The following is a 16,892-nucleotide window of genomic DNA, read 5'->3' on the forward strand; positions in this document are numbered from 1 at the left end:
ACTGAAATGTAAACCCATTGCCCACCCACACAGGTCTACCGTGTGGCACTAAAGGTATTTCACAAAGAAACACCAACAAATGTAAAACTGTTTCCAAGAGAAAGTGAGTTATTTCCCAACGGTATATGTGTAAAAAGGAAAACTAGGCCTGCCAAATGATACTGAACGTGGTATTCAGGTGAGAGGGACGGCTGTTTCTCTCCTTCTAGCATCGAAACATCTCAACACAACAGCATGGGCTGTATAGGAAGCCATCATCGAGACAGAGAAATACAACGGAATAAAGAACATTGTTATATTGTGTGTGTGTTCGTGTGAGTTGTAACCATTTTTGTAGCATACTTTTTTATTTTTAATATTTGAAGTAGTACGCTATTCCACAACAGTAAAGGTCAGTACACTGAATATGTATTAGATATGTTCTATTCCCTGCACTTCACAGTTAGTGCTCGGCAGGCTGCGTGTTGGGAATGAGCTTGAGGACTACTGAGGATTGGGGAGGCGGAGTGGGTGTCTGTCTGTCTGTCTGTCTGTCTGTGTGAGTGTGTGTGTGTGTGTGTGTGTGTGTGTGTGTGTGGGTGAGTGGGTGAGTGGGTGAGTGGGTGAGTGGTGAGTGGGTGAGTGGGTGAGTGGGTGAGTGGGTGAGTGGGTGAGTGAGTGAGTGAGTGAGTGAGTGAGTGAGTGAGTGAGTGAGTGTTTGTGTGGGCTAATGACAGCTGTGAACGCACACCATCTTAAGTGAGAAGCGTTTATTAACTATTATGACCATATGCTGTGAGGAACAGTGCCAGTCTTGCCAGTGTTCAGACACTCGCTGCTCCTATTCTCAGAATACTCAGTGGATTCAAGTTAAACATAATATATAAAAATCTAATATCAATTTAGTACAATTAGCATATCCATAATGTGAAATCTTTATTATTTCTTTATCTTTATTAAATCTTTATCTTTATTATTTCAGGGAGTCTTTCATTTCCCCACAATGATTAATTAGGCCCATCTTAAAGAATGAGGATTGAATTGTGTTCCCAGACTTTATGGTAAAGAAGACAATTAAAATGTTGATGCGGTAACAGTGTGTTTGGTGTGGGGAGGCCTGGTAACAAGAGAAAACACATCCTTCTGTTTCCTCCCTACTCCTGTCTTCATTTGGAGGGGAAGACAAGAGGGGAGGAATGAGAGAAGGGAGGGGAGAGATGAGGGAAGGAGAGAAGGGAGGGGAGAGATGAGGGAAGGAGGGACGGGAGGGGAGAGATGAGGGAAGGAGGGACGGGAGGGGAGAGATGAGGGAAGGAGGGACGGGAGGGGAGAGATGAGGGAAGGAGGGAAGGGAGGGGGAGAGATGAGGAAGGAGGGACGGGAGGGGAGAGATGAGGAAGGAGGGACGGGAGGTGAGAGATGAGGAAGGAGGGACGGGAGGGGAGAGATGAGGGAAGGAGGGACGGGAGGGGAGAGATGAGGGAAGGAGGGACGGGAGGGGAGAGATGAGGGAAGGAGGGACGGGAGGGGAGAGATGAGGAAAGCAGGGACGGGAGGGGAGAGATGAGGGAAGGAGGGACGGGAGGGGAGAGATGAGGGAAGGAGGGACGGGAGGGGAGAGATGAGGGAAGGAGGGACGGGAGGGGAGAGATGAAGGAAGGAGGGACGGGAGGGGAGAGATGAAGGAAGGAGAGAAGGGAGGGGAGAGATGAGGGAAGGAGAGAGGGGAGGGGAGGGATGGAGAGAGGGGAGGGAAGGAGAGAGGGGAGAGATGAGGGAAGGAAAGAGGGGAGGGGAGAGATGAGGGAAGGAAAGAAGGGAGGGGAGAGATGAGGGAAGGAGAGAAGGGAGGGGAGAGATGAGGGAAGGAGAGAAAGGAGGGAGGGAGGAGGGAGAGAAAGGAGGGAGGGAGGAGGGAGAGAGGGAGGGGAGGAGGAAGAGAGGGAGGGGGAGGAAGAGAGGGAGGAAGAGAGGGAGGGGGGAAGAGAGGGAGGAAGAGAGGGAGGGAGGAGGAAGAGAGGAGGGAGGAGGGAGAGAGGGAGGGGAGGAGGAAGAGAGGGAGGGGAGGAGGAAGAGAGGGAGGGGGGAGGAAGAGAGGGAGGAAGAGAGGGAGGGAGGAGGAAGAGAGGGAGGGAGGAGGGAGAGAGGGAGGGGAGGAGGGAGAGAGGGAGGGGAGGAGGAAGAGCGGGAGGGGAGGAGGGAGTGAGGAGGAAGAGAGGGAGGGGAGGAGGAAGAGAGGGAGGGGAGGAGGGGAGGCACTGACAGCTGGTTTGGAACACCTGTCTGGCAGCCTCTGCAGGCGCTGTGGGCGGGGCGTATCCCAAGATGCAGCAGGAGGCGAGGGAAAGGTCTGTGAGTGAGCCGGTGCCCGGGGTAAAAGAGACGCTTGGCACCTGTTGTTGCACAGGATTACACAAGACCTTACAGCGAGAGGCGAGGAGGAGCGGAGCGGTGTGCCAGACGGGCTCCATTGGGCTTTAGCTCCACACAACGACAACTCCTCCCCGACTGGCTGAGACTGGGTCTGCATTCCAAATGGTACCCTATTCCTTACATAGTACACTACATTTGACCAGAGACATGGGTCTCTATATATGGAATAGGGTGCCATTTGGGTCACATTCTGAGACAGACTTGGGGAATATAGCCAGGATGGGAGGTGTATCGGTAATGAAACAGACTGGGAGAACATAGCCAGGATGGGAAGGTGTATCGGTAATGAAACAGACTGGGGGAACATAGCCAGGATGGGAGGTGTATCGGTAATGAAACAGACTGGGGGAACATAGCCAGGATGGGAGGTGTATCGGTAATGAAACAGACTGGGAGGAACATAGCCAGGATGGGAAGGTGTATCGGTAATGAAACAGACTTGGGGAACATAGCCAGGATGGGGGGTGTATCAGTAATGAAACAGACTGGGAGGAACATAGCCAGGATGGGAAGGTGTATCGGTAATGAAACAGACTGGGAGAACATAGCCAGGATGGGAGGTGTATCGGTAATGAAACAGACTGGGAGAACATAGCCAGGATGGGAGGTGTATCGGTAATGAAACAGACTTGGGGAACATAGCCAGGATGGGGGGTGTATCAGTAATGAAACAGACTGGGGAACATAGCCAGGATGGGAGGTGTATCGGTAATGAAACAGACTGAGTCACTGGCTTGCTGGTGCTCTTTCATGCCGTCCCTAGGAGGGGTGCGTCACTTGAGTGGGTTGAGTTACTGACGTGATCTTCCTGTCTGGGTTGGCGCCCCCCCTTGGTTTGTGCTGTGGTGGAGACCTCTGTGGGCTATACTCGGCCTTGTCTCAGGATTGTAAGTTGGTGGTTGAGGATATCCCTCTAGTGGTGCGGGGGCTGTGCTTTGGCAGAGTGGGTGGGGTTATATCCTTCCTGTTTGGCCCTGTCCGGGGTTTCTTCGGATGGGGCCACAGTGTCTCCGGACCGCTCCTGTCTCAGCCTCCAGTATTTATGCTGCAGTAGTTTATGTGTCGGGGGGCTGGGGTTAGTTGGTTATACCTGGAGTACTTCTCCTGTCTTATCCAGTGTCCTGTGTGAATTTAAGTATGCTCTCTCTAATTCTCTCGTTCTCTCTTCTCTCTGAGAACCTGAGCCCTAGGACCATACGTCAGGACTACCGGGCATGCTGACACCTTGCTGTCCCCAGTCTGCCTGGCCTTGCTGCTATTCCAGTTTCAACTGTTCTGCCTGGCGGTTACGAAACCCCTACCTGTCCCAGACCTGCTGTTTTCAACTCTTAATGATCGGCTATGAAAAGCCAACTGAGAGACCTGAGCCCTAGGACCATACGTCGGGACTACCGGCCGTGGTGACTCCTTGCTGTCCCCAGTCCGCCTGGCCTTGCTGCTATTCCAGTTTCAACTGTTCTGCCTGCGGTTATGGAACCCCTACCTGTCCCAGACCTGCTGTTTTCAACTCTTAATGATCGGCTATGAAAAGCCAACTGAGATTTATTCCTGATTATTATTTGACCATGCTTGTCACTTATGAACATTTTTGAACATCTTGGTATGGTTCTGTTATAATCTCCACCCGGCACAGCCAGAAGAGGACTGGCCACCCCTCATAGCCTGGTTCCTCTCTAGGTTTCTTCCTAGGTTTTGGCCTTTCTAGGGAGTTTTTCCTAGCCACCGTGCTTCTACACCTGCATTACTAGCTGTTTGGGGTTTTAGGCTGGGTTTCTGTACAGCACTTCGAGATATTAGCTGATGTACGAAGGGCTATATAAAATAAAATTGAATTGATTGATTGACTGGGAGAACATAGCCAGGATGGGAAGGTGTATCGGTAATGAAACAGACTGGGAGAACATAGCCAGGATGGGGGGTGTATCGGTAATGAAACAGACTGGGGGAACATAGCCAGGATGGGAAGGTGTATCGGTAATGAAACAGACTGGGGAACATAGCCAGGATGGGAAGGTGTATCGGTAATGAAACAGACTTGGGGAACATAGCCAGGATGGGAGGTGTATCGGTATGAAACAGACTTGGGGAATATAGCCAGGATGGGAGGTGTATCGGTAATGAAACAGACTGGGAGAACATAGCCAGGATGGGAAGGTGTATCGGTAATGAAACAGACTGGGGAACATAGCCAGGATGGGAGGTGTATCGGTATGAAACAGACTTGGGGAACATAGCCAGGATGGGAAGGTGTATCGGTAATGAAACAGACTGGGAGAACATAGCCAGGATGGGAAGGTGTATCGGCAATGAAACAGACTGGGGAACATAGCCAGGATGGGAAGGTGTATCGGTAATGAAACAGACTGGGGAACATAGCCAGGATGGGAAGGTGTATCGGTAATGAAACAGACTGGGGAACATAGCCAGGATGGGAGGTGTATCGGTATGAAACAGACTTGGGGAATATAGCCAGGATGGGAGGTGTATCGGTAATGAAACAGACTGGGAGAACATAGCCAGGATGGGAAGGTGTATCGGTAATGAAACAGACTGGGGAACATAGCCAGGATGGGAAGGTGTATCGGTAATGAAACAGACTGGGGAACATAGCCAGGATGGGAGGTGTATCGGTATGAAACAGACTTGGGGAACATAGCCAGGATGGGAAGGTGTATCGGTAATGAAACAGACTGGGAGAACATAGCCAGGATGGGAAGGTGTATCGGTAATGAAACAGACTGGGGGAACATAGCCAGGATGGGAGGTGTATCGGTAATGAAACAGACTGGGGGAACATAGCCAGGATGGGAAGGTGTATCGGTAATGAAACAGACTAGGGGAACATAGCCAGGATGGGAAGGTGTATCGGTAATGAAACAGACTGGGTGAATATAGCCAGGATGGGAGGTGTATCGGTAATGAAACAGACTTGGGGAACATAGCCAGGATGGGAGGTGTATCGGTAATGAAACAGACTAGGGGAACATAGCCAGGATGGGAGGTGTATCGGTAATGAAACAGACTGGGGGAACATAGCCAGGATGGGAGGTATATCGGTAATGAAACAGACTGGGAGAACATAGCCAGGATGGAAGGTGTATCGGTAATGAAACAGACTGGGAGAACATAGCCAGGATGGGAGGTGTATCGGTAATGAAACAGACTGGGTGAACATAGCCAGGATGGGAGGTGTATCGGTAATGAAACATACTGGGGGGAATATAGCCAGGATGGGAAGGTGTATCGGTAATGAAACAGACTGGGAGAACATAGCCAGGATGGGAAGGTGTATCGGTAATGAAACAGACTGGGGGAACATAGCCAGGATGGGAGGTGTATCGGTAATGAAACAGACTGGGAGAACATAGCCAGGATGGGAGGTGTATCAGTAATGAAACATACTGGGGGAACATAGCCAGGATGGGAGGTGTATCGGTAATGAAACAGACTGGGAGAACATAGCCAGGATGGGAAGGTGTATCGGTAATGAAACATACTGGGGGAACATAGCCAGGATGGGAAGTGTATCGGTAATGAAACAGACTGGGAGAACATAGCCAGGATGGGAGGTGTATCGGTAATGAAACAGACTTGGGGAACATAGCCAGGATGGGAAGGTGTATCGGTAATGAAACCGACTGGGGGAACATAGCCAGGATGGGAAGGTGTATCGGTAATGAAACAGACTTGGGGAACATAGCCAGGATGGGAAGGTGTATCGGTAATGAAACAGACTGGGGGAACATAGCCAGGATGGGAGGTGTATCGGTAATGAAACAGACTTGGGGAACATAGCCAGGATGGGAAAGTGTATCGGTAATGAAACCGACTGGGGGAACATAGCCAGGATGGGAAGGTGTATCGGTAATGAAACAGACTTGGGGAACATAGCCAGGATGGGAAGGTGTATCGGTAATGAAACAGACTGGGAGAACATAGCCAGGATGGGAAGGTGTATCGGTAATGAAACAGACTGGGGGAACATAGCCAGGATGGGAGGTGTATCGGTAATGAAACAGACTTGGGGAACATAGCCAGGATGGGAAGGTGTATCGGTAATGAAACAGACTGGGGGAACATAGCCAGGATGGGAGGTATATCGCTCTGCAGAGCTGCCTCCAGAACAAGCTTCATGATGAAAAACGCTAACCTACAGTGCATTCAGAAAGTATTCAGACCCCCTTGACTTTTTGCACATTTTGTTACGTTACAGCCTTATTCTAAAATTGATTAAATCGTTTTTTTTCCCCTCATCAATCTACACACAATACCCCATAAAATAGCTGTGCAGCGACGCTCCCCATCCAACCTGACAGAGCTTGAGAGGATCTGCAGAGAAGAATGGGAGAAACTCCCCAAATACAGGTGTGCCAAGCTTGTAGCGTCAAACCCAAGAAGACTCAAGGCTGTAATCGCTGCCAAAGGTGCTTCAACAAAGTACTGAGTAAAGGGTCTGAATACTTATGTCAATGTGATATTTCGTTTTATATTTGTAATACATTTGCAAAAATGTCTAAAAACCTGTTTTTGCTTTGTCATTATGGGGTATTGTGTGTAAATGGATGAAGAAAAATATATATTTCATCAATTTTAGAATAAGGCTGTAACGTAACAAAATGTGGAAAAAGTCAAGGGGTCTGAATACTTTCCGAATGCACTGTAAATCTACGGCAAGACCTGAACATGGTTGTCTAGCAATGATCAACAACCAATATGACAGAGCTTGAAGAATTTTTAAAATAATAATGTGCAAATGTTGCACAATCCAGGTGTGAAAATATCTTAGAGACTTACCCAGAAAGCTGTTATCGCTGCCAAAAGTATTTCTACAACGTATTGACTCAGGGGTGCGAATACTTATGGAAATGCATTTCTGCATTTCATTTTCAATAAATGTGCAAACATTTCTAAAAACGTGTTTTCACTTCGTTATTATGGGGTATTGTGTGTAGATGGGTGAGAAAAAAATCGATTTTAATCCATTTTGAATTTAGGCTGTAACTGTGGAATAAGTCAAGGGGTACGAATACTTTCTGAAGGGACAGGGAGTACCAGTACCAATTCAGCAGCGGGACACATTCCTACTCTCACAGACAAGTGATGATCCTTGGTGGTATCCATGGTGACTTTAGTCCTCTGTCTGTTTCCATGGTATTAGGACTAATAGTGGTCTTCTTCAATACTGAGGGTGTAGGGTCCTCCTGAGGGTGTAGGGTCCTCCTCTACCCTGAGGGTGTAGGGTCCTCCTCTACTCTGAGGGTGTAGGGTCCTCCTCTACCCTGAGGGTCCTCCTCTACTCTGAGGGTGTAGGGTCCTCCTCTACCCTGAGGGTGTAGGGTCCTCCTCTACCCTGAGGGTGTAGGGTCCTCCTCTACTCTGAGGGTGTAGGGTCCTCCTCTACCCTGAGGGTGTAGGGTCCTCCTCTACTCTGAGGGTGTAGGGTCCTCCTCTACCCTGAGGGTCCTCCTCTACTCTGAGGGTGTAGGGTCCTCCTCTACCCTGAGGGTCCTCCTCTACTCTGAGGGTGTAGGGTCCTCCTCTACCCTGAGGGTGTAGGGTCCTCCTCTACTCTGAGGGTGTAGGGTCCTCCTCTACTCTGAGGGTGTAGGGTCCTCCTCTACTCTGAGGGTGTAGGGTCCTCCTCTACTCTGAGGGTGTAGGGTCCTCCTCTACCCTGAGGGTGTAGGGTCCTCCTCTACTCTGAGGGTGTAGGGTCCTCCTCTACCCTGAGGGTGTAGGGTCCTCCTCTACTCTGAGGGTGTAGGGTCCTCCTCTACCCTGAGGGTGTAGGGTCCTCCTCTACCCTGAGGGTGTAGGGTCCTCCTCTACTCTGAGGGTGTAGGGTCCTCCTCTACTCTGAGGGTGTAGGGTCCTCCTCTACTCTGAGGGTGTAGGGTCCTCCTCTACTCTGAGGGTGTAGGGTCCTCCTCTACCCTGAGGGTGTAGGGTCCTCCTCTACCCTGAGGGTGTAGGGTCCTCCTCTACCCTGAGGGTGTAGGGTCCTCCTCTACCCTGAGGGTGTAGGGTCCTCCTCTACTCTGAGGGTGTAGGGTCCTCCTGAGGGTGTAGGGTCCTCCTCTACCCTGAGGGTGTAGGGTCCTCCTCTACCCTGAGGGTGTAGGGTCCTCCTCTACTCTGAGGGTGTAGGGTCCTCCTCTACCCTGAGGGTGTAGGGTCCTCCTCTACTCTGAGGGTGTAGGGTCCTCCTCTACCCTGAGGGTGTAGGGTCCTCCTCTACTCTGAGGGTCCTCCTCTACTCTGAGGGTGTAGGGTCCTCCTCTACCCTGAGGGTGTAGGGTCCTCCTCTACCCTGAGGGTCCTCCTCTACTCTGAGGGTGTAGGGTCCTCCTCTACCCTGAGGGTCCTCCCCTGAGGGTCCTCCTCTACTCTGAGGGTGTAGGGTCCTCCTCTACCCTGAGGGTGTAGGGTCCTCCTCTACTCTGAGGGTGTAGGGTCCTCCTCTACCCTGAGGGTGTAGGGTCCTCCTCTACTCTGAGGGTGTAGGGTCCTCCTCTACTCTGAGGGTGTAGGGTCCTCCTCTACCCTGAGGGTGTAGGGTCCTCCTTTACCCTGAGGGTGTAGGGTCCTCCTCTACCCTGAGGGTGTAGGGTCCTCCTCTACTCTGAGGGTGTAGGGTCCTCCTCTACCCTGAGGGTCCTCCTCTACTCTGAGGGTGTAGGGTCCTCCTCTACTCTGAGGGTGTAGGGTCCTCCTCTACTCTGAGGGTGTAGGGTCCTCCTCTACCCTGAGGGTCCTCCTCTACCCTGAGGGTCCTCCTCTACTCTGAGGGTGTAGGGTCCTCCTCTACTCTGAGGGTGTAGGGTCCTCCTCTACTCTGAGGGTGTAGGGTCCTCCTCTACCCTGAGGGTGTAGGGTCCTCCTCTACCCTGAGGGTCCTCCTCTACCCTGAGGGTCCTCCTCTACCCTGAGGGTGTAGGGTCCTCCTCTACTCTGAGGGTGTAGGGTCCTCCTCTACCCTGAGGGTGTAGGGTCCTCCTCTACCCTGAGGGTGTAGGGTCCTCCTCTACTCTGAGGGTGTATGGTCCTCCTCTACCCTGAGGGTGTAGGGTCCTCCTCTACCCTGAGGGTCCTCCTCTACTCTGAGGGTGTAGGGTCCTCCTCTACCCTGAGGGTCCTCCTCTACTCTGAGGGTGTAGGGTCCTCCTCTACTCTGAGGGTGTAGGGTCCTCCTCTACTCTGAGGGTGTAGGGTCCTCCTCTACTCTGAGGGTGTAGGGTCCTCCTCTACCCTGAGGGTGTAGGGTCCTCCTCTACCCTGAGGGTCCTCCTCTACCCTGAGGGTCCTCCTCTACCCTGAGGGTGTAGGGTCCTCCTCTACCCTGAGGGTGTAGGGTCCTCCTCTACTCTGAGGGTGTAGGGTCCTCCTCTACTCTGAGGGTTAAGGGTCCTCCTGAGGGTGTAGGGTCCTCCTCTACCCTGAGGGTGTAGGGTCCTCCTCTACCCTGAGGGTGTAGGGTCCTCCTCTACCCTGAGTGTGTAGGGTCCTCCTCTACCCTGAGGGTGTAGGGTCCTCCTCTACCCTGAGGGTGTAGGGTCCTCCTCTACTCTGAGGGTGTAGGGTCCTCCTCTACCCTGAGGGTCCTCCTCTACCCTGAGTGTGTAGGGTCCTCCTCTACCCTGAGGGTGTAGGGTCCTCCTCTACCCTGAGGGTGTAGGGTCCTCCTCTACCCTGAGGGTGTAGGGTCCTCCTCTACTCTGAGGGTGTAGGGTCCTCCTCTACCCTGAGGGTCCTCCTCTACTCTGAGGGTGTAGGGTCCTCCTTTACTCTGAGGGTGTAGGGTCCTCCTCTACTCTGAGGGTGTAGGGTCCTCCTCTATCCTGAGGGTGTAGGGTCCTCCTCTATCCTGAGGGTCCTCCTCTACCCTGAGGGTCCTCCTCTACCCTGAGGGTCCTCCTCTACTCTGAGGGTGTAGGGTCCTCCTCTACTCTGAGGGTGTAGGGTCCTCCTCTACTCTGAGGGTGTAGGGTCCTCCTCTACCCTGAGGGTGTAGGGTCCTCCTCTACCCTGAGGGTCCTCCTCTACCCTGAGGGTCCTCCTCTACCCTGAGGGTGTAGGGTCCTCCTCTACTCTGAGGGTGTAGGGTCCTCCTCTACCCTGAGGGTGTAGGGTCCTCCTCTACTCTGAGGGTGTATGGTCCTCCTCTACCCTTAGGGTGTAGGGTCCTCCTCTACCCTGAGGGTCCTCCTCTACTCTGAGGGTGTAGGGTCCTCCTCTACCCTGAGGGTCCTCCTCTACTCTGAGGGTGTAGGGTCCTCCTCTACTCTGAGGGTGTAGGGTCCTCCTCTACTCTGAGGGTGTAGGGTCCTCCTCTACTCTGAGGGTGTAGGGTCCTCCTCTACCCTGAGGGTGTAGGGTCCTCCTCTACCCTGAGGGTCCTCCTCTACCCTGAGGGTCCTCCTCTACCCTGAGGGTGTAGGATCCTCCTCTACTCTGAGGGTGTAGGGTCCTCCTCTACCCTGAGGGTGTAGGGTCCTCCTGAGGGTGTAGGGTCCTCCTCTACCCTGAGGGTGTAGGGTCCTCCTCTACCCTGAGGGTCCTCCTCTACCCTGAGGGTCCTCCTCTACTCTGAGGGTGTAGGGTCCTCCTCTACCCTGAGGGTGTAGGGTCCTCCTCTACTCTGAGGGTGTAGGGTCCTCCTCTACTCTGAGGGTGTAGGGTCCTCCTCTACCCTGAGGGTGTAGGGTCCTCCTCTACCCTGAGGGTGTAGGGTCCTCCTCTACTCTGAGGGTGTAGGGTCCTCCTCTACCCTGAGGGTGTAGGGTCCTCCTCTACCCTGAGGGTCCTCCTCTACTCTGAGGGTGTAGGGTCCTCCTCTTCCATGAGGGTGTAGGGTCCTCCTCTACTCTGAGGGTGTAGGGTCCTCCTGAGGGTGTAGGGTCCTCCTCTACTCTGAGGGTGTAGGGTCCTCCTCTACTCTGAGGGTGTAGGGTCCTCCTCTACTCTGAGGGTGTAGGGTCCTCCTCTACTCTTCTCAGACTCAGGCCCTGAGCCCTGCTTCAGTTCAAATGCAGCACTGGAACAGTCTACCAGGGGTGGTGGGACCATTACAGGCTCCCTGAGAGGCCTGGGAGGACGTCTCTCTCTCCCCCTGGTGCAGAGCTCCCTGAGAGGCCTGGGAGGACGTCTCTCTCTCCCCCTGGTGCAGAGCTCCCTGAGAGGCCTGGGAGGACGTCTCTCTCTCTCTCTGGTGCAGAGCTCCCTGAGAGGCCTGGGAGGACGTCTCTCTCTCCCCCTGGTGCAGAGCTCCCTGAGAGGCCTGGGAGGACGTCTCTCTCCCCCCTGGTGCAGGCTCCCTGAGAGGCCTGGGAGGACGTCTCTCTCTCCCCCTGGTGCAGAGCTCCCTGAGAGGCCTGGGAGGACGTCTCTCTCTCCCCCTGGTGCTGAGCTCCCTGAGAGGCCTGGGAGGACGTCTCTCTCTCCCCCTGGTGCTGAGCTCCCTGAGAGGCCTGGGAGGACGTCTCTCTCCCCCCTGGTGCAGAGCTCCTGAGAGGCCTGGGAGGACGTCTCTCTCTCCCCCTGGTGCAGAGCTCCCTGAGAGGCCTGGGAGGACGTCTCTCTCTCCCCCTGGTGCAGAGCTCCCTGAGAGGCCTGGGAGGACGTCTCTCTCTCCCCCTGGTGCAGAGCTCCCTGAGAGGCCTGGGAGGACGTCTCGCTCTCCCCCTGGTGCAGAGCTCCCTGAGAGGCCTGGGAGGGACGTCTCTCTCCCCCTGGTGCAGAGCTCCTGAGAGGCCTGGGAGGACGTCTCTCTCTCCCCCTGGTGCAGAGCTCCCTGAGAGGCCTGGGAGGACGTCTCTCTCTCCCCCTGGTGCTGAGCTCCCTGAGAGGCCTGGGAGGACGTCTCTCTCTCCCCCCTGGTGCAGAGCTCCCTGAGAGGCCTGGGAGGACGTCTCTCTCTCCCCCTGGTGCAGAGCTCCCTGAGAGGCCTGGGAGGACGTCTCTCTCTCCCCCTGGTGCAGAGCTCCCTGAGAGGCCTGGGAGGACGTCTCTCTCTCCCCCTGGTGCTGAGCTCCCTGAGAGGCCTGGGAGGACGTCTCTCTCTCCCCCTGGTGCTGAGCTCCCTGAGAGGCCTGGGAGGACGTCTCTCTCTCTCACTGGTGCAGAGCTGATCAGTAGGAGCAGGATCCCCCTCAGAGCTCACATCCTTCTGGAGCCTCTTTCATCCTCTCCTCCTTATCCTGTTGAACAGGCCCTCAGTGGGAGGAGATCACCTAACACATGCTACTGTGGAGGGGTGTGGGGAGTGTGTGTGCGTGTGTGTGTGTGTGTGTGTGTGTGTGGTGTGGGCTAACGCTGCTCGTTAGGAGATGGATGTGTAGATATAGTTTACATATAACTCAATAGCTGGCATTAGAGAGGACAGAGTAGGAAGGAGATGGATGTGTAGATGTTTATTTTTAGTGAAGACATCAAAATGATGAAATAACACATATGGAATCAAGTAGTAACCAAAAAAGTGTTAAACAAAACAAATCAAAATATATTTATTCAAATAGCAACCCTTTGCCTTGATGACAGCTTTGCACACTCTTGGCATTCTCTCAACCAGCTTCATGAGGTAGTCACCTGGAATGCATTTCAATTAACAGGTGTGCCTTCTTAAAAGTTAATTTGTGGAATTTCTTTCCTTCTTAATGCGTTTGAGCCAATCAGTTGTGTTGTGACAAGGTAGGGGTGGTATACAGAAGATAGCCCTATTTGGTAAAAGACCAAGTCCATATTATGGCAAGAACAGCTCAAATAAGCAAAGAGAAACGACAGTCCATCATTACTTTGAGACATGAAGGTCAGTCAATCTGGAACATTTCAAGTGCAGTCACAAAAACCATCAAGCGCTATGATGAAACTGACTCATGAGGACCGGCACAGGAAAGGAAGACCCAGAGTTACCTCTGCTGCAGAGGATAAGTTCATTAGTTAACTGCACCTCAGAAATTGCAGCCCAAATAAATGCTTCACAGAGTTCAAGTAACAGACACATCTCAACATCATTTGGTTCCAACCGCCGTGTCTTTGTGAGACGCAGAGTAGGTGAACGGATGATCTCCGCATGTGTGGTTCCCACCGTGAAGCATGGAAGAGGTGGTGTGATGGTGGGGGTCCTTTGCTGGTGACTTAAGTCTGTGATTTATTTCGAATTCAAGGCACACTTAACCAGCATGGCTACCACAGCATTCTGCAGCGAAACGCCATCCCATCTGGTTTACGCTTAGTGGGACTATAATTTGTTTTTCAACAGGACAAAGACCCAAAACACACCTCCAGGCTGTGTAAGGGCTATTTGACCAAGAAGGAGAGTGATGGAGTGTAGGTAAAGCAGACAACAAGTTCTCAGCATATGTGGGAACTCCTTCAAGAGTGTTGGAAAAACATTCCTCATGAAGCTGGTTGAGAGAATGCCAAGAGTATGCAAAGCTGTCATCAAGGCAAAAGGGTGGCTACTTTGAAGAACCTCAAATATAAAAATATATTTTGATTTGTTTAACACTTTTTTGGTTACTACATGATTCCATATATAGTTTTATTTCATAGTTTTGATGTCTTCACTATTATTCTACAATGTAGAAAATAGTAAAAATAATAAAGAAAAACCCTTGAATGAGGAGGTGTGTCGAAACTTTTGACTGGTACTGTATGTCTATAGCTGGCATTAGAGAGGGATATACTGTATACATACAATATAACAAATTAACGGATAAACCTAACCAACGTTTCAGCAACACAGTGCCTTCAGCTTTTCAATATGTAAAAGACAAAAGGATTAGCTGCATTACCTTGTTGTTCATGGAGGATTCACTGCATTACCTTGTTGTTCGTGAAGGATTCTCTGCATTACCTTGTTGTTCATGAAGGCTTTGAGGCACTGGATAATTTTATGCTGGCTCTTCTTGTCAGGTTTCTCCTGGCTACAGAGAGAGAGAGAGAGAGAGAGAGAGAGAGAGAGAGAGAGAGAGAGAGAGAGAGAGAGGGAGAGAGAGAGAACAGAGAGAGAGAGAGAGAGACAGAGAGAGAGAGAGAGAGAGAGAGAGAGAGAGAGAGAGAGAGAGAGAGACAGAGAGAGAGAGACAGAGAGAGAGACAGAGAGAGAGAGAGAGAGAGAGAGAGAGAGAGAGAGAGAGAGACAGGAGAGAGAGAGAGAGAGAGAGAGAGAGAGAGAGAGAGAGAGAGAGAGAGAGTAGAGATGAGATGAACATTCATATTGAACATGTGGTGATGTTTCTACATTGAGTTAATGCAGTCAGTGTGTGTGTGTGTGTGCATACAGGGTTGTATTCTTACTGTTTCTTGTGAAGCAACTTCTCCAGAATGTCTAGCAGCAGACCCAGCCCCTCGTGGCCAAAGCTCTGCACCCAGCTGAAAAAAAAGAAGAAAAAAAAGATCATAAATAAATCAAACTATTTTTGATCCAAAGTGAATTGAAACTGACAGTGACATATTGTCCAGTATATGTGAGCTGTATACGTGGGAATCAGACCCACAGCCTCTTGGTGAGATCGTTTTACACCTTGACTTTATCTATGGTCCCTGGATGGACTAGATGATAACTTTATCCCCTATGGGCTCTGGTCACAAAGTCATGCAGGGCTCTGGTCACAAAGTAGTGCACTACACAGAGTAGAAGGTGGCATTTGGGACACAACAATACCCTATCCATGCTAGACTAGAGAGCAGGGATGGAATATTAACCGTGATGAAAGGATCCCTGGGCTGGCTGGCCTGTGTTTGTTCTGAACCTATTAAAAGTCAGCACATTCAGAGATTAACTTCCCCCAACGGACCAATAGACGAAACACTGAATGGACTAAAACAGCAGCAAGATCTGAGTCCATTTAAATCACATCTCCTTCCTTTTACGTCTCCATCTCTCTCCTTTAAGCTGGGCCACTCAATCCCCCCTCTTGGGTGAAATCTAATAATACTGCTATTCCCTAGTCTATAATCTAATAATAATTCCCTAGAAACAGGATGAATTACCAAGATGTTATTTCAGTAGTTTATTAAACGTGCGCCGCACACTTAGCTTAGGCTGTAGTTGGAGCCGAATATCATGTGTGATTCAGAGGTTTCAGAGCTGAGGGGAGGACAGGCAGGACGGACGGACAGGCAGACAGACAGAGACAGATAGACATAATCCTCCCTACAAGGAGTTGATCCATAATTCTTTCAAGTCACTTTCAACTACTCACAGAGGATTTACCCTGGCACTCCAAACCTTCTAAACAAATGTGATGGCACAGTGTGAGCTCTGTCCCTATCAGCCTCTGAGTTCTTCAAGTCTTATTCCTGACAACCTAACATATGAAGAGCAGCAGCAATCATGTCCATAGAAATAGAATGACACACACTCAATCTAGTTCTGTGATCACACCCTTCATAGAGACAGAGAGAGAGACAGAGAGAGAGACGGAGAGAGAGAGCGAGAGATACAGAGAGGGTGCGAGAGAGAGAGAGAGAGAGCGAGAGAGATACAGTGAGAGAGTGCGAGAGAGAGAGAGAGAGAGCGAGAGAGAGCGAGAGAGAGCGAGAGAGAGCGAGAGAGAGCGAGAGAGCGAGAGAGAGCGAGAGAGAGCGAGAGAGCGAGAGAGAGCGAGAGAGAGAGAGAGAGAAGAGAGCAGAGAGAGAGAGAGAGAGAGAGAGAGAGAGAGAGAGAGAGCGAGAGAGAGCGAGAGAGAGAGAGAGAGCGAGAGAGACAGCGAGAGAGACAGCGAGAGAGAGAGAGAGCGAGAGAGACAGAGAGAGAGAGAGCGAGAGAGACAGAGAGAGAGATACAGAGAGAGAGTGCGAGAGAGAGTGCGAGAGAGAGACAGAGAGAGAGACAGAGAGCGAGAGCGAGAGAGACCGAGAGAGATAGAGAGAGAGACGGAGAGAGAGAGACAGAGAGAGAGAGAGAGAGAGAGAGAGAGAGAGAGAGAGAGAGAGAGAGAGAGAGAGAGAGAGAGAGAGAGAGAGAGAGAGAGAGAGAGAGAGAGAGAGAGAGAGAGAGAGAGAGCGAGAGAGAGCGAGAGAGAGCGAGAGAGAGAGAGAGAGCGAGCGAGAGAGCGAGCGAGCGAGACAGAGCCAAAGCCAGAGAAAGAGCGAGAGTATAACCATATTAGAGACACATATTTCCCTCAGATTACACCAACAAAGAATTCGAAAACAAATCCAATTTTGATTAACTCCCATAGCTATTTGTGAAATACCACAGTGTGCCATCACAGCAGCAAGATTTGTGACCTGTTGCCACAAGAAAAGGGCAACCAGTGAAGAACAAACATCATTATAAATACAACCCATATTTATGTTCCCTTTTTGTACTTTAACTATTTGCACATCGTTACAACACTGTATATAGACATAATAAGACATTTGAAATGTCTTTATTTTTTGGAACTTTTGTGAGTGTAATGTTTACTGTTAATTTCTGATTGTTTATTTCACTTATTTATTGTCTGTTTCAATTGATTTTGCAATGTAAAATG

The 16,892-nt window shown here is 51.2% G+C and overlaps 1 protein-coding gene across 1 annotated transcript in view; it reads right to left on the reverse strand.

Annotated features, from left to right (window-relative positions):
- The window catches only part of LOC121566330 (protein diaphanous homolog 3-like), a gene marked incomplete at both ends in the record, with an annotated part of 91,725 nt that extends 76,941 nt beyond the window's left edge, over nt 1-14,784 (reverse strand). Inside the window, 2 exons of the mRNA XM_045218697.1 lie at nt 14,267-14,336; nt 14,710-14,784. Of these exons, the coding sequence (XP_045074632.1) occupies nt 14,267-14,336; nt 14,710-14,784 (145 nt within the window). The remainder of the gene's footprint in view (nt 1-14,266; nt 14,337-14,709) is intronic.
- Nucleotides 14,785-16,892: the final 2,108 nt, after the last annotated feature.

This window comes from Coregonus clupeaformis, unplaced genomic scaffold (assembly GCF_020615455.1).
Source record: "Coregonus clupeaformis isolate EN_2021a unplaced genomic scaffold, ASM2061545v1 scaf1729, whole genome shotgun sequence".
Taxonomy (NCBI): Eukaryota; Metazoa; Chordata; class Actinopteri; order Salmoniformes; family Salmonidae; genus Coregonus; species Coregonus clupeaformis.